Raw genomic sequence first — 24,123 nt, 5'->3', positions numbered from 1 at the left:
GCAGTGTTTGCTAGGGGGGTTGGGTAGAGGGTAGAACTTTGGTGCCTTTTTTTTGTTTTTTTGGTAGGTTGATATTTATCAATCTTTGGCAGTTTTTCTGGTGGTTGATATTTTTTCGATTAATGGCAGACTTCCGATGTTTCTCCACCATTGACGGCCGAGTTCTGATGGAGTAGAGATGTCACACATTCCTGCCCTCCTGTCAGCAGCCCTTATCCCCACTTTCTGCTGATGGTTCAAACAACTGATGGCTTTTCTGTCATCTATGGAAGGTACTAATGGCACTATTTATGGTGAACCATTCAATATCTATTCCTAATGTCTCCACTGATTTCATACTGCACACGTGCAACCATTTAATCTCATGCATGGTTTGGTTGAAAAACAGCGACTGTATTTACTGGGCATGTGAAGTTTTGTGAAAAGAAAATGTCATATTTGCACACTAATGAATTCAGGATTTTGCAGGAGTGTTACGCTGCGGCAGATGTACTTATTGTGCTGCTGTAGCTCTTCCTCCTTCACCTCTTATCAAGGTGAAGCAATAACACAGATGTCAAACTGCCCCCTCTGGTGATCTGTGCATCAGCCTAGTGGTGATGTGGTATGCTTTACCTCCTGGCAAGCTCCACTATGTATGTGTGAGATCTTGCAAACATCATAGCCTGTGACCCACACAGAAGCCATACTCATGGAATGGGTATGAAATACCGACAGCTGTTTAGCCTAACCCTCCTTTAGTGGTGCCTAACCATAAGACTCCCGGGGGGGTTCCCTAAACCTAACCCCACCCTAAACCAAACCCTCCAGTGGGGGGTGCCTAACCCGAACCCCCCTAGCCTAACCCTAAGTCCACTGGGGAGTCCCAAACCTAACCCCCCCCCGCGCGCGCAGCAAAGTACTAAGACGCCGAGACTTACCTCGATCGGTCCGGCAGCCTTCTGTATTCCAGCGTCGGGATTAAGATAGGCGTCGGTATTTCGACGTCTATCTTAAGTCCCCCTCAGGCTTTGTCGGGATATAGACCGGCAGCATGTAATCCGCCGGTCTATTAACTACATCCCATAAATTAAGTATTAAAACAGTTTTTCAAGTTTTCTCACAAAATTATGCAATTTTTATTATATTTAGCGAGTCAGTGGGGCTGATAGTCTACACACCACATGGCTCTGGTCACACAGTACATTCCAGATTCCTGTCACAGGCTCCATTATTGTAGCTGAAAAAGTTTTTGGGTTTTGTTTTTGCTTAGCTTGTTACACTAACATTAAGATATTTTGTTTCTTGGTATTTTTAAACAAATGTATCTCACTGTACAAACGTTAAAGTTCTAACAACACATTGATTTCAGAATCTTAGGTCTGACCCCCACTCCATCAGTGTTACAGGGCTGCAAGGCTCTGGGAGTAATTAAACACGTGGTGGGTTTGTCCTGTTGTATAGTGTTCCTAGAAGGGTTTACAATCCCTATTTCTGTTCATTGTAGATAATACTTAATGAACTTGTTACTGTACCCTTTCCTTTGCTGTACTGAAGAGTTCTAAAATAGTGATACAAATAAAACTATAAAGTTTATTAAGTATATTCTTGATCTATAGATTGTAAGCTTGCCGGCAAGGCCTTCATCTCTTTGGCTGTTATTATGTAGTCTTGTCTTTGTTTCCATCTATAAAGCACAATGGAATATGCTTATTTTAGAGAAATAACTTAATAAATATGTCCACTTAAGAATGTGATCACTCTTCATAGGGCTACCGAGAAGGTGGATTTTTTATCACTATAGAAATCCAAATATTATAGAGCCACATCCATGAGTTCTGCAGATGGAGTGTTTGAAGGCATCTTTGCAGCTGTTTGTAATCAATGTCTACAGCTACCATCAGTACAGCAGATGAGGACAGCATATGTGATAGACAGCTTTCTGTACACACTGTTGTATATCTCAGTTAAAGGGTCGGGAAGGTTACAGATCACAATAAATTCTAAGTCATGCCAGCCTTAGCAGAGGGCAGCTGACGCCTACTTCCCTCCCTTATTGCTGCTTCTGCTCCATGTTGCTTTGGTGACTCAGATCCTCGATATTGCTGACATCATCTTACAGAAGGTCAAGAGTTCAACAAAGACATTGGTAGGGGTGGAGGAGACTGCACAGGGGGCGGTAATGGTGTGCTCACAAATCCTCTCTCCAGTGTTACATTTGTGTTTTAGATTGCATGAAAAAAGAAAAACTGATTACCAGACGTATTACTTAAATACTGATCAATTAAATCAAAGTATACTCATGACAGTGTTGTAGTTCCTTATTTTCAGTTATTCTGCGTGCCTTTAAAAGAAAGCGTTTACTGCAGGGTGTGAATATCACCAGCCCATGACTGGTCGTTCTTAAGGACTCCTTAAAATGGTTAATGGAAACCAGGTGAACAAGTCCAACTAGATAATGAAGGAGGGTGGGAAAATATAAGTACAATGAACTTTTGTTATTACCCTACCCAAAATTCAGATCACCCCAACTCTCTAACTGGGCACACCCTGCAAACCAGATCATTGCAGATTACATTTTAGTCATGTCTTGCACATACTGAGAAAGATTTCAAAAGGTGGAACTGAAGGAATATTTAAAACGTTGAGAATTCAGATACGCCACTGATCCAGATGCCTGTATACTTCTGCCTTTCATACAAGTGCCAGTGCAACACAGAAAACCTGTGCATGCATTTTTTGGCACTGTACTCTGGCCTGCAGTGTATACTGCTGCCTGTATTAACAGCAGATGCACACAGGGACCAGTCTCAATTATTCCATTGCCTGTCATAGCAACAAACATTTAAAAAATATTTTAGAAGGGAAACTAATTCTGAACCAGTGTTTCCAATCATCAAAATCATTATACTGTATTTTATAATGATGTTGCAGATTTCATTTTAAATATATCTAATGCTGGGCATTCACTGTCAGATAAAATGCCCATCAGACCAAGACATTTTATGTGAAAGCCTGTAACCATGCTTGCCGACATTCTGGCTGCCCCTTCCGGGAGGGAGCAGCCAAATTGGCATAGCTGGGGGGCATGGCCAGACATATTAGTGGGCAGAGCAGGGGCATGACCACGCAATCGCATCAATTTGAATGCACCCCGCTACACAATGCCAAGATTACAAACATTGTGAAGGTGGCGGGGTCAAAAAGACGCTAGTCATGCTGAATCTTGTCATCGGCCATCCCCACTGCGGGAGTTCCTCTTGCAACCTCGGAGGGGGTCGTCGGCCGCTGGGAGCGGCGCACGATTTTTGGAAGGCTCTCAGCCGAATCGAGAGGGGAGGCAAGCATGCCTGTAACCCAGCAGTTATCATTGCCATACATGGTGAGATATCAAGCAGTGTATAGCCACACAATATCTGGGTTCCTCCCCTGTGAAGGAACAAGGGAAATGTTAATTGGTCAGCTGCGGCAGTGCATTACCTGATGTGGCCGATTTGCATCTCCAAAAATATCGTATCGGCCGGACATGGTGGACAATATGACCATTCGATATTTTTCAGTTTGGTTGCGCACATACACAGTACACTTATCTGGGAGATCCGCCGATAGCCCAGATAATTGTATAATATATGCCTAGCATAACATGCAGAATAGGTGGAACTTTATTGTGCCGCTGATCAATACTGGGAAATATTTAACCAAGTCTTCATATCATGGGACTGTACCAAGAAATGGTGGCATATGTACTGTAGTACGGAATGGCTGGTTGGTACCCACTGCATTGTGGCTAGAAATATACTGTATGGAGTAAGCGCTTTTGAAGGAATCGGCATGAATGACCGCCGGCCACATGGTTCAAATCCCGACGTCGGAAGACCAGAAGGAGTGAAGATCCCGACTGGTGATTTAGGCAAGTACAACCAACCCTATTCCCCTAACCTCCCCCCCTCTTCACCTAGCCTAACCCCCCCCCCCCCCCTGTAGCATAAGCTGGGTACACACTGGAGCGATGTCAGGTCAATTTGTAACAACAAATCGCCTACATATCACTGTATGTAGCCACGATTGCGCTTCCCCGCTATCGCTAGATTTGATGTGCAGCACATCAAACCTAGCGATATCGCTAACGACCTGTAGTAAGTTAATGAAGGACAGAACAGTGATTGAACAGTCATCTATTAACTCGCTTAAGTATGGACGGGCAATCCCTGTTCAAAGGCATTTGTTCCGACACGGGAACATATGCCCAACACTCCAGTGTGTACCCAGCTTTACTTTTATGGTAACCAACCATTCTATTTGATAATTAAATTAACTGAGTGTAACTGTAGGATGGACTTTAACTGAAATATGGCAATCACTGTGAATTATGGCTGTCAAAGAAAAACACTGCAGTTCAATCTCCTCTTCTACTAAAAGCACTAGCTAGCAGAACACAACCTTGTGATTATGGGGACTCAACTGCTTCTGCTTTGTGTAGGTGACATTTTGTGGATTAAGGGCCTGATTCAGAGTTGGGAATAGAGTGAGATCTCTCTCTCAACTGATCATCTGGGTGAAACCATGCTGCACTGCAGGTGGGGCAGATTTAAAATGTGCAGAGATTTAGATTTGGGAGGAGTGTTTCCAAACTGACATCTAAATTGTAGAGTAATAATAAAGCTGGGCAGTATTTGTGGGCTACATGCAAAAGCAGCCAGTATTTACACTACATGTACATTTTTTTTAATGTATTTACACCCCTTGCATTGCAATATGGTTTGCTCAGGTTCACAGTTGCGAGAGATATCTCACTCTATTCCCAACTCTGAATCAGGCCCATAGTCCACTTCAACTCCCCTTATATCAGATCTGTGCAGCACCCCTTAGAGCAGTGTTGGCTAACCTTGACACTCCAGCTGTTGTGGAACTATATATCCCAGCATGCCCTGCCACAGTTTTAGCATGCCCTAATAGCAAAACTGTAGCAGTGCATGCTGGGTTATGTAGTTCCATAACAGCTGGAGTGTCAAGGTTAGCCAACACTGACTTAGAGCAACAGTAGCTGTTGTAGAACTACTTAAAATCCAGTTAAATTATTTAACCCTGCTACATTATTATGTGTGTGTATAGATAGAGATATATATATATATATATATATATATATATAAATGTTAGCAAAAAAAACACCTCCCCCCTATATATGCTGGATGAGAAGTGCAGTAAGATGTTAAAAGATTGGTTTAGGGCAAATGTGATTCAAAACATCACCTACTTTATGTAGTCTAATGACAGCACTTAGAACTACCGCCCAGGAGGGGAGTTAAATTTTGCTTTACATTGCTTTCCACAATTTAAAATAAATTAAACCTTACAGATTTACTTCTATAGTGTCACCTTCCTCCATGTTTGCCTTTGTGACAGAACTGCTGACCAAATACATTAGTAACATTACATACAAATATATTGGGCCCTACACAGTGAACTGCTATATGCTGTGCACATAACCTTGGAAAGGAGTAGGACAGTTGCTCTTCCTCTTGCAGTCTCCCTTGATTACTTGGGCATTAGAAGGGATATTTGTCACTATGGTTGTCATCCGTGTAGAGGAGCAGCTTCCCACGTCACCTCTGCCCATTACCTGCCAGCTTCAGGTCATCACAATGGGCACAAATCTATTATCAGCTATAGTGTGCTCCCATAATTATCCATGATGTACACTGCCACACATTTTGTTTAACTGAAATGCCCCCAAAGTGTGCCAATATACCCTTCAAGATTTGTTATTGTCACATAGGGACCAATTCCATGACTATTGACACTGGCAATGTGCTGATGGAATGCTCCAAACAGCCGCACATTTTATCTGTAACATTGCTAATTTTAGCTTGCACCCACCAAGGGGGTCCCATAATTATCCATGATGCACATGACATGACCCTACAGCAGTGTTGGCTAACCTTGACACTCCAGCTGTTATGGAACTACATAACCCAGCATGCACTGCTACAGTTTTGCTATTAGGGCATGCTAAAACTGTGGCAGGGCATGCTGGGATATATAGTTCCACAACAGCTGGCGTGTCATGGTTAGCCAACACTGCCCTACAGCATGGATGATTGAATTGCCCTATTAAAGTGATCTAACATCTCCTCCTTGGAGAATAGGTTGTTTCAAATTAGACTAAACATACCAAACCCCAGGCAGGTTTTCCCTCATCCTGCCCTAAAAAATGTACAAAGGATGACAACTGGAGAAATGATAGTTAGGCTGAGCATTTGTTTTGTGGTTTTACTTAGTCACTTGTTTGTACAGTGCAGTTTAGGTTCTCTATTTGAGGAGCCAATACTAAACTGCATCAGAAAAGGAATAGTGTAATGTCACAGCATTTGAAGTAAGAACACAGTCAATTATTTCATACACTGACATCAGAAGGGAAAAAAAAAATAAATGTTCTGTAAAACCATCACCTAGTAAATTTTAAATTCTGAATGGAAGTAGACTACTGCTGCTTTGTCCTAACGTTGTACATACAGATATAATCATCAAGTACCTTCTTGTACAGTTACTATAAATGAGCACTACAAAACAAGTTATGAAAGGGGTAATTTACATGTAATTTAGTAGATTTTAACTAAGATTTTCCTATGTAATATGGTGAATCATATAAAATAATAGATCCAATATTTGTCTATCTATACATACACTGGACAGATCATTAGATTTCTATAAAGGTAAAACTAATCCCCATTGAAGTCAGTCACTAAACAAATCCTTGCTTTTTGTTTTCATTCTCAGGTCTCATTTAAGCTGGGTACACACAGATAGATATTACATATGAATGGGCGATATATCTATAGTGCATTGCCAGGTGTGTACAGCTGATAGGACTGTGAACTACATCGTTCAGACTTATCCGATCTACTGTGCAGCACAGCAGATGGCTGATATATCTGAAAGAGATCGAATAGATGGAGAATAAAAGTACCAACCAATCGGCTCCTGTGACTTTACAGGCTGTTTAAAAATGACAATTAGGAGCTGATTGGTTGGTACTTTAGCTCTCAATCCACAAGCTTTGATGCATCTCCCCCCTATATGGAGTCCTTTTCGACAAAGATCTCTTAACTTATTAGGGGAGGTATAAATTATCTGATATGTATCAGAGTGCATAGGGATCAGTAGAAAGACGCCACCTCACCAACACTGCCAATTTTCCCTCGCACCCCATAGGGCTGTGCAGGAAGAGGAGTGATGTTGGGCTACTGTAATTCTCTGGGATATGCACATCACAGAGAATTAAATTCCCCATTTACTTTACTTGCATTCACCTTATTTTGCTTAGCAATAGGCTGTAAAGGGGAGTCAGGTCACATAATTGTGAGTGTCGTAAACATATATCCCAAATGAGTAATGACTAAGCTTGAATTTTCTCTCTAAACCAAAGTAGTACTTTGAAATTGCACAGAGATAGAAAGATACTAGTTTGGTAGGGTGCTAATATATCCCCCTCTTGTAGGGTTACCATACGATGTAGTTAACCTTAAAAAAAAAAAAAAAAATTAAATCAAACTCATAAGTTATTATAATTTGAAACGGAATTAATTACTAGTCCCCAACATTCACGGTCTAGAAAATGTCTGTAACTGAAACTGGGATCCAACCCCTTAAGACAGACATAAAAGTACATGTTATGGTGTGTACACACGGTACAATTTTAATGAACAATAAAGGGTTAACTTTTATGCAGCAAACGAACGACTAACAATGCACCTTCCCGCACGGACAACAACGATACCCATGGCTGACTGTACATGCAGGCCAACTTGGACGATTTCAACACGATTTGTATGTTAAGCGATGACTTCACTGAAATATCTATCATAGATGGTGTGTACGGAATCAGCATGAAATACCGCCGGCCACATGGTTCGATTTCTGGCAGTGGCAGCCCAACAGCTGAACAGATCCCGGCAGCGGCAGCCAGGCGTCTGTCTCCCAGCGTCGGGAAAATGACAGGCGTCTAGATATAGACGCCTGTCATTTAACCCACGCCGGGATAAAGCAGTCGGGAAGCCGGCCGTCGGGATCATGTCAGCCGGTTTCCCGATTGCATGCCGGTGTGTACACCCAAAATAGTTTGCCCTGCACTACAGAAAGTTGAAGGGAAATCGATCAGCGATATCATTGTTTGTGCAGGTTATACCGTATGTATGCACCATTAAAATACACCTTTGCTTTCCTTCAGATGTGGATTCTTCATTACATGTGGATTCTTCATTACATAATCCCAAAGTAAATATAGAAGCATTAACAATGCCAGATTCAAATATAAATTAACTTCGGTTTTCAATCAAGCTTTTAATGAAAAGATCATAAAATAACAGTTTTTCATCACTGTACATTAAGACTGAAAGTTTCTCGAATGTTCAGATCACCAGAATCTTCTGTATCTTCTGTTTTTTCTATATGACACTAGTGTACGAGCTCCTCGGCAGAGTGCTCTGACCTGAATAGAAAGTCCATGAGGAGAACATTACAGCCCCAGGCGGCAAGAGGTAGAACTGAGGGACAAGAAGGGCAGAGGCCAGATTTGCAACACTTTTTCCGGTTCTGTACAGGACAGAGATTCCCCACCACTTAAGGATAACACCTCCTCTAGGGCTGGAAAGGGCCAGAAATCAGAAGCACATTTTATAGGCGTGCTACAGACAGACAGACCGACCAGAGACTCAGACTCTGTACTGCATTAGAAAAAACACACAGCGAGGAGTGGCTTTAGAATTTAACCTGTTAAACAAGCACCATATGCCCAACCCTGAGACACAAATGTGTGATCATTTTATTTAAGAGCAATTAGATATTTAATTACTCATAACAATTAGCTTATTTTTTTTTTTTTAAATCTGAAACGAGTGATTCACGATGTATAAACAAGGTAAGCTCTTACACAATAAAGGGTGCCTCCCTGGCAAAATTCCTAGAAGTCAGACAGGTGGAACCAGCTTTTCTTTCCAGGAATCACATACACAACACACTAGTGCCCAGACCGTGTTGATACCTTTCCCCTAATCAAATGCAGTCTGTTTAGAGTTACAAATTTAAAAGGACCAGTAATTCTCCTAAGGACAGGAAAGCTACAGCCAACATTCACAACTGCTGTACTGTACATAAATAAATAGATCAGGTGGTGATAAGAAATGAAGAAAGTTAAACTTGCTAGTGTAGGGGGAAGGATTTTTTTCCTATGCAAACCATGGTGCCTTTAAGCCATCTGATGGACAGACCATGGTGTTTCAAGATATAACAGGTAACTTGCACTCAGTAACACAGCAAATGAAGATAGAATGGGAAACATCTCAAGCTGTCACTATAATGAGAATTCACATACATTCGTAAATGTTAAATGACCTCTCATATCAGATCAACATGTACTATGAGTTTTGAGGTCCTTTCACAACTATTACCTACTTTAAATGAATGTTCTAAACTAATCAACTAAAATGTTGGGGCAGAGTAACAAAGCTGCATCTGCTATAAATCGGCAGTAAATTCATATCAAACAGAAAGCGGAGGGCGATGCCAGTAATTTGGCAAATTTACAGACTAGGAAGTAACTGGGCTGGGCAATGTCAGCTGGTATTAACAGAAACAGATCTCCATAAAACAAGCCTGAAGGCAAAAACTGAGATGCAACCAAACCATGGCATAAGTATTTTCTGACCCATTACAATAAAAAGGTGTCACTCTGAAATAACCACTGTCTTACAGGCTGCATGTCGATACTAATGAGAAAAGCCAATGAGACATATTTTACAAAAATAGTCTATTGTTTTGCTAATCTGTATATTTGGCATAATATTTACATCTTCTGTATCAGTAAAACAACAACAACCTAAAGCAACACATAAACAAGCCACTGTCATTATAAACATCTACATGAACAGCCAAAAATGTGATCCGCGCTCAACCAAGCAACAATACTAGTCCAATCCATCAGACTATTATAGTTGGAAGATAAAGAATGTTGTCCAATAGCTTTGTATTTGGATTTTGTGATAAGTCCCTTCTTGGTCTCATCCCACCTCTTGTACCTGAAGGACTGAAGGAATTAGTACATTGTCAAAATAGAACAGGGAAGGAGAGAAAAGGTCTTAAAAGAAAAAAAAAAAATATACACATATATATATATTTATACCAAATGAAGCAAGTGACATTGTAACAATAAGAATAAAGAATTACAGAAGATATCCAGTATGAAACAGAAGAGCTACAGAAAGTCCTGCTTGGTGATTTATGGCTATTTGTTGAGTCTCTGAGGATATTTAGGTTTGTTTGCTTTTTATTTTCTTTTTCTGAAATCCTTTAGTCTTTAAACTATTACCCTGCCACAGGCACCTTACAGTGTTTGCAGGCCTATGGCAGTAAAAAGGATCTTAACCCTACATGGCAGCCTCTCCTTAGCCCTTCCAGAAGGGCTTCTACTGAACTGAAGAGAACATTATTAGCAAGACGGAATGGATGGGGAACCACCCTGCCTCTTTGCTGCTGCCAGTAGGGGATGTGAAATAAATACATTCAGAAATGCACATACATAGTGAAACAAAACGAACACTGCAAAAGTCTGCACCATTTTTGATTAGTTATTGAAGACCAGACAAAATTAATAGTGTATTACCCATAGGCCAAAAAAAAACAAAACACCATCTGATTTTAGCCACTATAGACCAATGAAGTCATTTTAGTTTGATTTGATTTCTTTTTTCATTGTTTTTTAACAAATACCAATTTCCTGGGTTTTAATCCAATAAACTGGAGTCTTAAAAATTCAGTATTCAATTTTAGTGGCAACCAAGGCAAGCCAATATGCCGCTAGGTGGGCAACTTGTTCATAACAAAAAGAACAGACACAAGGCATGCTGTTTCGCTAAGACTTTAAACATCACAAGTCGGTACCATGAATAGCAAAATGCTTTAACACTGCCGATTAAATAAAGAAAATCATGATATGTTTATCCAAGCATTATTCAATACACTGCACTCTTTTGGGCGTTCCAAATTCGCCTTTTTCAGACAGTAAGAATTTGGCAGTCTGTACATTGGTCATTCCAACATTCATTTACACAGCCCATAATCAGGGTATCCCGCACCCTAAAAGGGAATGTAAATCCCACCACCGGCACGGTAATGGTAACATTTTTCACGCTATTAAGAAAATTAAACCCATAGAAGTTTTATTAGTCTACAAATAAGACAGTCATGTAATACTTATAAACCAGGATTCTCAAACATTAAAGCAATTAGGCCACTTAAAACCCATGGAGAATGTGGAATTAATTTTGACTGGTCTATTGCTGAGGTCTGAAACTGTAAAGATTTATGTAAACAATGAGATAAATATAAATAGTCCATTTCTTGTTTGCTTTTTGTTTTTTCTTTTGTGGTTTTTTTTTTTTTCTGAGCCCAGTTGGTTTCTTCAAAATGTGCTTTGGTTTAAAAAATAGTTTATGGATTTGGGTACAAGCTATTTTTTTGTGTTTTCTTTTACCGGTATTATAATACATCCTTGTTTTATGGTTTACACATCTTAAAAATGGTTTCCTGTTACTCCGACAAAAACAAAAAAAATAGTAATAATTCAGGAATTAAACAAGCATTTTCCCATGCCTGACATTTACATTGTGAAATTGCTGCATTTTTTTATTTTACCATTTACAGCACAATTTTAATATGCAGAATATAACTCCCTCTACCTCCCACCCCTCCACCCAGGTCCCAAAACTCTTAAAATTTGCTTTAATATGAAACTAGTGTTTTGCTTTTATCATAAAATACAGAAAAATGTTTGATACAATACTATGTCATAGAAATGTGGCTGATAGTTTGGTGCCCGGAGGTAGCCAATCCCTGAAGTTTCAGAAATATTGTTATTAATGTTGTCACAGTTTGGAAATGCATTTTCCTTTTAAACTCATTCTTTAGAACACAAACTTACACAGCTAGCTTAAAAAAAAAATAAAAATAATAATTTGTACAATGCTCAACTATACACAGACTTTGTGTCGATAAGTGCTGAGAAAAAAAAAATATACATAAAGAAAATTGCTTGTATAAAGATAAATATTCTGAGCAAGATCTTTCAGATACACAAATGAAGGTGCAGTCTGAAATGTCGTTTGCTTTGCTTTAAGGGGTTGAAATGAGCAAATTGATCATTATGAATTTACTGCAAGCAATAATTGCAGTACCAATTTTTGGTATGGATAGACCATAAAAAGTATAAACAATCACCCAAACATTGCTAGTACAGTTCTATATTTAACACTACTGTTTCCAAAAAGCTGAAAGACTTGTGCAGCTGTCCTAGGAGCTAACTGTTAGTTGTTAAATCATGAGGTCATTGCAGGAAGTTACAGGAGGGAGATCAATTATGGGTATTAAGGAAGGATTTTTTTTTTTTTCTTGTTCGTCAGAGGTTACTTGGAGGATATGGACTTAAAATCCATTTAAACCCATAATTAGGTAATGACCCCTTTCCGGGGAAACAAACACTAATATAATTTCAGTAAATTGTGACCCGCCCCCCCAAAAAAACTACATTCATTATAAAAGAAAAAACAAGGACCATCATATGCTCTTTTTCAATAAGGCAGTAAATGCATTAAGTCTTCTACAGCGCCATATCTCCCCATAACTCTATACTAGAATGTGTGCGTCATGGTCTATAGAAAACAAACACTTTAAAAAGTTCAGTCCCATCATCAATGGCCAATGATTGTTCTACTACAGGTCAATGGGCTTCCTTTTTATTCTGCTCATTAGTTATTGCTCTTTCAACAAATTTCACAGCTGCCCCCGCACACAATACATATTATGTATATGGCACATGCAGTCATTCTGTTATGCAGAACAGGCCAGCATTGCCTACAGGCTTCGCCCGCATCTTCTGTGTGTGTCCAATAAACTACGAACATCTCAAAGACTGCACCAGACCTGTATATAAGATCATTTGCTGGTTGCTCATCTCACACAGTACTATGTGGCTAGGAACATGGATTAAAAGATATAAGGGATATTCAGAGAGATGCTGTAAATAAAATGATTGGATATAGAAAAGTTATTCTGCCTCAGGCCTTAAAAAGTTCTGTAATACAGAAAGCTTCGGGAAGGCTTCCAACTGAATGGAAGCAAGCCAAACTACTAATCTTGTGGAATGAAAGTGTCATAGGCATGCGATACATCCCTGATTACTAGTTTGTCATTTGCCAAAAGGGTGAGACAAACTACCCCATGATTGTATACAAAGCCTCTGCTACAGATCTAGGAATCACCTAATGCAAATCAGAAAACAAAAAGGAAGATAGGAGTAAAAGTACATTTTACCTTTTTGGCAGATGTGGGGGGCAGTTCTTTTTATTTAATTAAAATCCTCTTATTACATCATTAGATGTTTGGATTTGGTTAAGCCACAAGACTGAACACAAAGAAAAAAACATATATATCTCCCACCAAATTAATATTGGACAGAAGATATATGTTTGCAGCTGAAATCAGATTCATTTCTGTAGTTCTAGATTTTTGGTCTTAAGAGACAAATGTAAACTTGGTAGGTTCTGCAATTACTGTGAGGTTAAGGGTACGTTTGTTTGGGAAGTCCTAGATTCTGATTTGCCTCAGACAGCAGCTGGGAAAGATGACTTGCACGGATACTGGGAGATTATGTAACACTTTGGTTAATTAAATAATTCATTTGGTTAATTAAATGATTACATTTTTTCCCTCCAAGAATTTTTCACATGGATTGGAAAAGTTCCATCCTGATAGGAACAGTGTGACTTGGCTAGAAGCTCATACTAATGATGGTCTATACTGCACCAGATCCAGCTGCAGTGCACATTAAAAGAACAGTTGGGAAAACTGGGCTTTCTAACTAGTAGCCCCTAATAATGCAGAAGACAAAATACCTCTGCATGACCCTGTTATAAAGGGAAAACTGAACCAGAGATTCAGAGGGGAATATAGCAACAATAGCAACTATTCATTGACATATTACAGACTACTTGTCAATAAACACATTATCGACCATGTGCCATTTGCAACTCCCTCACTAGAGTAGATGTCCTGCAATCCATATAAGTAGTCCCAGCAGTAGAACGATAGGCGCTGGTTTTGTGTTGAAGAAAGGGGTTGGTAATTATTTTGGTTTCATTCAGAATGGATTTCTTTGGGTTGTTATTTTTTTTTGGGATCACAATTTGTAACCATAACGTAGAGGAGAGGGTGGCAAATCCCTGACAGTCTTATGTTTTTAATGTTTCTCATTTAATTTAAATGTTCTAACTTTATACATTTACTTACATCAAAAAAAAAAAAAAAAAAAAAAAAAAACTATGCAAAAGCTTCTTACTTATCAAGAGTTCAAGAGGTAGCAAAAGTGACCAGTTCATCACATCCTTCCATCTTACGTTACTACATACGCAGCCAAAACAGGCTGACAGACACACAAGCACACGCACGCACGCACAGGAGTACCGAGTCGGTGACAAGTCACCATGAACAGCAATATGGTTAGAACCCTCTTTTCTTACAGATAGGCTAGAGCTAGGAGCCAGTCTGTCATCAAAGTAGATTTTCTTATCCTATTTTTTGGAGGTGTGTGGGTTGAAGATATTGATAACCTCCTACCATTCCTAACACTTTTTGAGTCATGTAAGCAGGACATTGTGCACTGTAACAAAGAACTGGGAGCCCTCTGAAGAAGAGAATGAGTTACCATGTTTTAGGTCCTGAGCTCATCTTTACACAGAAAGCTCAATAATGTAAAATTGAGTAGTGAAAGCAAGAATCCTAACCCACCACCCCAAATATTAATCTTAAACTTCCAGTTCAAAAATTCACAGATTCAAAATGTAATTCAAACAAGTCTCCCACAGCCCAGTACTGAGACACGTACCTATTATGGACAGGAACAACAAACAAAAAAAGATAAAAAGAAAAGAGGGAGGCAAAAAAAAAATAAAAAAAATACATGAGAGAGGAGCTCCCTCCCACTGGCTCACTTGGGTGCAACTGTTGGGCAAAAGTTAGTTTCCAGTCTGTGGAGAAAAGAGCCTTCAGAAGGAAGTAAGATACCAAGAAGGAACATGCAAAGAATTCACAGCCATGGGTTACCAAGTGCCCCAGAAAAGTGCCAGCGCGCCTTCAGCCATCTATACATTGGTGTAAGAAAGGGGCAACTTGGCATGATGCTATTCAGATGCCCACAGTGGTAACCAGGAGAGGGAGTTGTGAGGTTTCCTTGGTTTTCATTCATGGATACAACTAGGAGGCCAGCACCTCTTAAGGCTGGACAGATGTAGACAGGTTCAGGATGTAGAAAGGTGTGGACGCAGCAGGGTACTTAATATCATACTTTTAGCAACCCTACACCAAAAAGCCCCCTACCCAACACACTTTCAAACCCAAATGTAAGCATGGCTGTATGTACCAGGGTGCCTCCTCGAACAAAACATAGTAATTTCCAAAAGCTTCATGCCAGAACATTACAGCCAATTCTAAGCAAGAGGGCCCTTGAAGTCTTTGTGTTGGTCCTGAGGGCAAAGAGGTGAAGAATGATGGAGATCTAATTTTCTCTTCATTCATTGGAGGTGACACGTAATAGGCTTCCACTGTACCATAACTTGAAATGTTGTTGCAGTTCGTTACTCGTTAAAGCTCAGGGGAGAGTTTATGTCCCCTTTCTACCATCTTTGATGCAACATAACTGGAAAACAGGTACCCTTAAAGCAGCAAGCCTTCAGGAAGGTAAATTGGTTTGTGTGTGTTTGTGTGCACAAGAGAAGCACATTCTTAGGGTGTCACGAGAGTCTTTGGTTTAGGATGGGGAGGTGTGCATACGCAGGTGACTTATCAGATTGCGCTGCTGAGTAAATTTCCCCCCGCAGAGCTGACATTCATAGGGCTTTTCCCCTGAGTGGACACGCATGTGCTCGGTCAGTCGATATTGCCTGGTAAAGCGCATCCCACATTCTTCACAAGCAAAGGGTTTGAGGCCCAAGTGGCTCCTCATATGGCGGGTCATGGTTCCTCGTTGTGTGAACATCTTGCCACAGATATTACATGGGAAGGGACGGGTCAGCCAGTGCGTTTTCTCGTGCTGTCGAAGGGTGGCTGGGTCTTTGTAGCTCCTCTCACACACTGAGCACTTGAATGGCCGAGATTCATTAGGAAAGGTTGTGTTGGGAGTGGACAGATCCTCTGCTTCTTCCTTACAGTAGGAATCCTCCTCTTTGATATATAGCTCCTCTTCAGTGTGCGTTTCCACATGGGCATTCAGTTGCTCAGAATTAGGAAACCCCTTTCCACAGGGGATACAGACATACAGGTTGTCGCCAAATGGCACAGTCTCAAATCCATCTTGTCTGTAAACATAGTTGGCACTAGGATGCTCACTCTCATTCTCACTATGTCCACTCTCCTCACTGTTGTCTTTGCCATTTTCCACCTCTTCCTTACACTGGAAACTCTGCTCAGAAGTGTAGCCTCCAATAGAATTTCTCTCCTTTGACATAGGCCCAACAATAACTCCATTGGGCATAGGTTCTCCTTCATTTGGAGACGTTTCCCCCTCTTTCCTATCCCACTCTTTTTTACGGGAGTTGTGGCGGAGATTTTTCTTTGGCCCGGATTCAGAGTGGTTCTCCTCTACTTCCATTGGTTCGCTGTCTCTTTTTTGGAGGGCAGAATCTTCGTATGAGGCACTATTGGCTAGAGATGCCGAGGCAGATTTTGGACTGCCTGTATGACCGTCTGCTTGTACATTCTCTTCTTGTGCAGGTAGGGACGGGCTTTTCTTAGAAAGGTCAAGACCTAGCTCATGATCACTCCCATTAATGCTGTTATTGAGGCTGCTATTGCTCCCTGTACCTCGACTTAAAGGGTGGCTATTTTCCTGCTTGGGGTTGCTAATAAACACATCTTCTTCTTGCCCTGCAGCTTTGGACAACTCATTTGAGTTGGAGCCTTTGTTGCCATCCAAGGACCCAGAAAATCGCATGTGAGCAAGAGGGGGATTGGAGAGCCTGTGACTTCTCCCAACACGGCCTATGCTGGGAATTCCAAGCTTTCCAACAAATGGCTTCCCAGCTCTCTTCAACTTCTTCCGGCAAAGAGTCGCCAAGTCATGGAGCTGGAGGTAGCTTGCTGCAGTGAGAAGAGCGCTAAAGTTCTGCTCTCCTGGCTGGTCGGATGTCAAAAGTTTACCTGTGTAGATAAAGTCCAAAATCTGGCGGAAAACAGCTGGATTAACCATATCTGTATCGAGATTGATTAAATTGTCATGAAGAACAAGAGACTTAAAGTACATGCTGCTGGCGGCAAGGATGTTCTTGTGAGCTCGGAACAGGGCATTTTCCACCACAATGATGACATCACATAAGAAACCTTTGGCTCGTTGCTGATTCAGCTGAAGCAGCAGTTGTTTGGCATGGTTTGGCAGATCCATTTCCCCCTTTTCATTCAATGTGCTCTGCCTGTGGAAAATAAACATAAATTAGCAAAGTTACACTCATCAACTGCAAAGTTATCAAATTCCATTAAAAGGGAATGATTAATAATGAGCAAAAAGTATTGAATAGGTTTGTAAATAATAGATTTGAACTTGACTATATTTCAGTTAATGGGTCATATCCAATTAGAAGCGATAAGCCGCGTTTGTGTGAAAAGTTTTCACAGATGCCAACTTCTCTTAGAAAATGCGTATTGTGCAATCCTATTGTCACGGTTTTTGCACGTGCGAATTCTCCATAGACAAAAAGCAGCTAAAACTTTTCACCATCTCAGCAGGTGAAAAGTTGTGCAAAACCCCTATTTTTGGCTAAAAATGCTGGGCTTTGGTTCAGAATCCCTTGGACACTCCCCTAATTACAAAGTAGGCAAAAATTATTTTTCAATCAGCTTTATTTGGCCAATAATGACATGTCATTGTTTGGGTGAAAAAGTAAAAAAAAAAAAAGTGTCGGAAAATGTTTTTTTTAGTAGTGGATAGGTATTTTGGGGGGCTGTAAGTATGAGACGTGTTGTAAACATTGCAGGTAGCAGTGTATTTCTAACATTTTTAAAAATTGCCCTAAAATTACACGACAATATACTTACACCCATTTTAATGTACCCCCAATTCAAATACAGCATTTATTTTGGCCAAAAAAAAACAACTTGCTGTCATCTTTCCACTGTTATAGCAAAATGCATATAGCAGCCATTTGACTCAAAATACTTGTATTAGGAAAACAATATAGAAGTATATTAGTGGCCCTATGTCAGTTTGCCCTTTTATAGGCTACTGACAGATTTCCCCATTTTCTGCTGTACTTTTCGGCAGTTACAACACGGACAGTTTTCGGGGCGAATGCCGCATTGAGTCTTTTGGATAGTGCGAAAAATGGGAGTGCGCATAGGCAAAGGACGTGAAATTATCACACCGAAAACCCCGAAGTCTGCGAAAACTTCACACGTTAAAGTTCTCACATTATCGCAGCTAATTGGATATGGACCAATCACTCTCAAGTACGTTTGATATTACCCTGCCTGAAATATAAATTTCTGATTTAACAATACATTACAGGGTAATCAAACATTTTTAACTTTCTCAGAAATGCAATTTTTATTTTTAACGCAAGTCCATGATAATATTTAATACCTAAAGCTAGTGGCTGTACTATGCAAATTAAGAGTAATACTGTATTCTAGTAGTGTCCAAAGAATCCCAGTGTGTTTTAACGAAAGGTGTCAGAAAAAAAAAAAAAAGTTTTATCATGGTGACTAAAATCCCATGCAAGACATAAAAATATGCCCACACTGTTTAAGAAAATATATTAAAAACAGAAGAATAACCAACTAGTGAATAATTCAACTTCAAGCAATAGAGTATTTCACGCCAACCAGCAGATACAGCCCTGGTATTAAAATTAAAAAAAAACTACACCAACAACAAAATTACAGTTTATAAAAAAATATATCATCTTCATAACAAAAAAGCAAAAACGTCAGGCACCAGGACAATAGTGATCCAGCTGCAGTGGCATCCCCGGGCTCCTCAGTAACATGCCCACACAGGCGACTAGAGGTACATGCAGCACAAACCTGGAAAGCGCTGTGAAGGACAATGAAACTACATATGGATCAGGTGGTTTATTAGACAATTTCATAGAGGGTGAGAAAAGAACAGTGGGGATCATTGTTCCCCACTAGCAGCGTGTTCAGGTTACCCTGGATAGGCTTATATTCAAACTAGTTTTCAAAAAAAGGTAAATTTTAATGGTTACTACATTGTCTAATATACTGCTTGATCAATGTGCGATTTCCTTGTCATTTACAGCACCTTCCAGATTTATAATGAGAATTACATTTGTTCGTTTCCATTCCCACTATCACTTTGAATGTGACCTACATGATTCCAACTTGATTTAAGTCAAAGATCTGCTGCCACAGCAAATTAACCCTTTTGCTGCAAATCATTAGCAGCAGAGACCATTACCTATGTGAATGATAATTAAGGATGACAAACGGCTAGAGACCTGCCATGGACCTAGGGCACACATGTTCTGCAAACACCTTCATACAAATGCAGGAGATAAAAACGTAATCAATGGTGCATTTATCTGTGGAAGTAATTTACTAAAAAGCCACCCCCTTTCTTCCATGATTCCACAATGTGTTCCAGTGTGTGCTGCATAGTTCTAACACAATCCTGGCTGGATACACTGCCTCACACTACAATGTGTTCTGCATTATCACAAGCAATGCAAAGAACAAGGAGGAGGAAACTGTGCTTTTATACTGCAAGCCACATAAGTCAGAAATGCACAAACACGGCCCAAGCTACAGCAAAAACTACTTAGAGTCAAGCAAAGTTCAGCTGACAAGGTTCGCAGTCAATTTAAACCATATGCAAAGGCTTGCCTGCGGGGCCCAGAGAGAGAGGGAGCAAGCAAGAGACAGAACTGAGGAGAGTGGAGACGGAGAAAGTATAGGACAGAAATAGTATACAGAGAAATAGATCAACTGAATCTCAAAAGCAGTTTCTGGAAATGTAGAACACATGGGGAAGACAACAGACTAAAAAGGTGGAAATGAAAGCTAGAGAGAAAAGCCAAACAGATCACAGGCAGGCAGAGAGAATGAAGCAGTGGTTATAACCTGACGATGTCTTTAGCAGAAACAAACTATGTGGATCTACAGGGAGAGAACTACTGCTCACTGAACAGTCTCATTACAAAAGCCAACAAGTCAGCTGTTTACATGTTACAATCCCTGAGAGACTTTATGCTGCAAAAAAAAAAAAAAAATGATTTGAAACAAAATCACTGTTTAAAACTATCTACTAAGGAAAAAATAAAATAAAAGATAAAATAGGGCCCAGGTTTTTTTTTTTTTTTTGGGGGGGGGGGGGGGGGGGATCTACAGCTCCCAAATCACCTAGGTCACAAAACAAGCTTCTAGGTCACATAAATAACTGCAGCATTGAAAGCAGTGTATCATATTACTGCACAGCACAGACGGTGTAATGGTTCGCAGTACTGCCTCACAGCACTGAGGTCGTGGGTTGGATTCCTGCTACGGCACTGTGTGGAGTTTGTATATTCTCCCTGTGCTTACTCCCTAGTGTGTAAGTGTGTGCGTGTACAAGTGGTAGGGAATATAGATTGTAAGCTCCACTGGACTGATGTGAATGGACAAATATTCTCTGTAAAGCGCTGCGGAATGCGTGTGCGCTATATAAATAACTGGTAATAAACAGCGAGAGAGAGAGAACATTGATGTATCTCAGATCATTTGCATTCATGGTGAGGGTATTAGGTGTTATAAACTGTGTCGGGAGGACATGTCCATGGAAATAAGAGGCAGCAGTTGGACAGTCTTAACGTGATCATGGATGCAATGAATAAAATGAAAGTAGCCACAAGGTGCATGCAGCAGGTTAGTAAAAGGGACTCACACAGGAAAGGTACATAAAGCAAGAGGACATCTCCCTTATACAGTAACCAGCACATAGACTAATCCATGCAGTGAAATCATTTAAGTATCAGATCAACTGAATATCATGCTGCACCTTACACTGTTCAGCTAATAAAGCCCAATATGCAGCCTTCTGCCATATGCTCCATTGTCCATTCAAGTGCTGCTTCCCATTTTGTTTGTATGAGGTGGAGGGACACATCTCCTCCCTCCTCTCCAGATTTATCTAGGTTTTCTTTTTTTGGTGGTGGTGGTCAGGAGGGGAGTGGGGGGAGGTGGAGGAAAGGCTGGAGTGGGGTACATTCAGGTTTGTCTGTGGGTTTGGGAGGGTGGCATATATTTGAAAGGAAGGAGCTCAAATGAAAACATACAAAATAAAATACACAACCAATTTGCTGGTTTATGGTTCTTTTTTCTTTTTTTGAAAGTGTGGAAGAGTGAAAAGGACACGCAGAAGAGAGAAGTGGAAAATAAACCACCACCTTTTCTTTTCCCCTTCCTCAGAAAGGCAGCTGGCACAGGCGGGCACTGCGTAGCAAGGAGACTGGACAAAAGAGACCACACAGACTCTGGAAAATGTGTGCTGCGCACAGAAGTGCAGGCTGCCAGGCTCAGCAGGAAGCAGAGGACTGATCCTATAGCAGGACAGGAGGGGGGACTTTGAGGTAACACAGCCAAGCAATATGTTACACTAGCATTTCTTAATAATTGACCAGTTCCTAACTGTAGGAACCAAGCCGCTGTTCAAATAAAAAAAAAATAGCTCTCAAAAATATACGTATATATATTTGAATACCCAAATTACCATCCTATTTGACAGTTCAGATTAATGGTATTATACCGGAGTCTTACATTTCTCATTCTGTTATATTCATGTATTAGTACAGATCTGGATGACTGAAGTAACAAAACCACTGTACAAGAACAACCACATTAAGGTGCCTACACACTAGATGACTCACAAACGATGCAATGTCCTCGGCACTCCCGGACATACGATAGAGTATAAAACAGCGAAATGTGACATACGACCTAACAATATATCTTGCGCCATTAACCATTTCCAAATGGTTAGGTCGTGCACAATATATCGTTTGCAGTCCAAAATCCCTGACGGTCTTAAGAGATCTGCCCAAATTTAAATAACGGGCTGTACTATCTAGACACAGCCACAGATGCATGCACAGAGAGCAGTGTTTAAAAATGTATTAAAGTGTAAAAAATAAATAAAAAAGATCTGACTGCATGTAGGGAAATTCTGAGGATATGACAAACGACCCGGGGGACCGTGCATAGTTATCGTTGCGTCGGAATCGGCCAAATCGTGCAAAATATAGTCTAGTGTGTAGGCACCTTTTTACCGGCCAGATCAGCAAATATCAGAGATCGGCCCGATAATTACATATGTGTGTACCTAGCTTTACAGGACTTAAATGATCTGCTGCTAATGTCTAGGTGCCAGATAGCACAGGACACTTCCAGTATTGTAGAGATCATGCCTCGATGGGGACCTACACAATATTAAGCAGGTGGTTTTTATGTAATGGCTGATCAGTGTGTGTGCGTACACATTTATATACATAGACACACACAAACATACAAGTCACGCAGATGCCTGTACTTACATCGCAATTATATGCACAATATGAGGTGCAACAGGTGGCCAAGCTACTTCTTGCTGTGCAACCTTACTGGGCATTACAAGGCCACATAAACCAGAATATAACTAATTGCGGGTCACTTCCACGTCTGAAAACAGGAAGTGCTTGCCAGTGATGTCACTTCCGATGGCAGGCCATGCGGTTTTTTACTGATTGCCTGATGGGCACCGGTATAAGAGGAGGGTAAGTGCCTAAGGGGAGGTTTAACTGATTCCTGTTTGGTGTGGACAGTGTCCCGAAGAAGGCCAGACTTTGGCCGAAACATTGACTGCACTGTGATGTAACACTTGTGGGTAATAAATTCTGTTTGGGGAGAGGGAGAGAAGGATCAAGCACCTGTATTATCTTTTTTTTTATAAGTTTGAAAATAAAAATAATAAAATATGTATTATTATTATTATTGTGTCAATAAATGACAGTTGTCAGATATTGTGTGTTTGTGTGGTAGCCTAACTATATCAAAATATAAAGTACTCAAAATGAGGTGTACCATACTGTATCAAATCGCAGATTTGTAAAAGTTAGCTTATAATAATGTTAACCGTAAGTGAACTAGGTGCGCTGTGACACCCCAGCAAGATTTAAACTCCTTTAAAACTTTTTAAAAAATATAGTGCGCAAATTCCTGTTTCATTTAGCTGGAGTTGCGATGTTGCCAGTTTGCATAGGGATGGCGGTATAGTGCAGCGAGTACACGTGCGTAAAGTGCATGTGGGCATCTCATACCCCACCTGGTTCTGCATAAAATATTTTGTTTTTTATTACTTGTGATACATATTTTAATATTTTTACTGTTTTATGCTTGGTTTTAGGAACAGATTTTGAAAAGGTATTCTCAACTTCGGGATAAAGACATATGCAGCACTTTTTCTAAAAAGTTGTTATTAGAAGACTTATAGGGCCAGGGTACACCCTATTCTATGGTTGATAAGAATGAATAGTACAGTACACTGTACAATAGTACACATGATCAGTACCAGTGTATTGTGGATACTTAAGCTGGGTAAACATAATGCCGATCACTCAGCAGATCAGATAAAAGCTCCGATCCTCAGAGCAAATATTCGATCAGTGTGTACCCCGCACACACTGATCTATTTCTAGCTCCCGCTGTACGTTCTTCAATGGATCAGGAGGTCAGGCATCTTAAATATTTAAGCTGGGCACACACCTATACAATCATCAGGCTGATCACCCGATAACTGTATAGGTGTGTATGCAGGAGCATTAGCCAATAACCAGCTTAAATCGCTCTTGCAAACAGGAGAACAAATCTTATGTGCTGTTTAATATTTAAGATGCCCAACCTCCCAGATCCATTGAAGAACATGCACATTGAGCTAGAAATAGCTCGATGTGTATGAGAGATCGGAGTGTTTATCTGATCTGCCAAGTGATCGGCATTATCTGTACCCGGCTTAAACTGCACATAAGTTGTGACTTCCTGATCTGACCATTTGCAGGAGCATTTTAAGCAGTTTAATCGGCT

At 40.3% G+C, this 24,123-nt stretch overlaps 1 protein-coding gene across 2 annotated transcripts in view; it reads right to left on the bottom strand.

Moving 5' to 3' along the window:
- Positions 1–14,479: 14,479 nt before the first annotated feature.
- The window catches only part of HIC2 (HIC ZBTB transcriptional repressor 2), a 36,099-nt gene continuing 26,455 nt past the window's right edge, over positions 14,480–24,123 (bottom strand). For both annotated transcript variants that reach the window (XM_088477945.1, XM_088477946.1), the window contains exon 2: positions 14,480–17,489. In XM_088477945.1, coding sequence (XP_088334071.1) covers positions 15,833–17,489 — 1,657 coding nt within the window. In that variant the 3' untranslated portion in view covers positions 14,480–15,832. The remainder of the gene's footprint in view (positions 17,490–24,123) is intronic.

This window comes from Taudactylus pleione, unplaced genomic scaffold (assembly GCF_031769625.1).
Source record: "Taudactylus pleione unplaced genomic scaffold, aTauple2 ptg000205l, whole genome shotgun sequence".
In the NCBI taxonomy this organism is placed as follows: Eukaryota; Metazoa; Chordata; class Amphibia; order Anura; family Myobatrachidae; genus Taudactylus; species Taudactylus pleione.
This window is presented reverse-complemented; position numbering and strand designations above follow the sequence as displayed.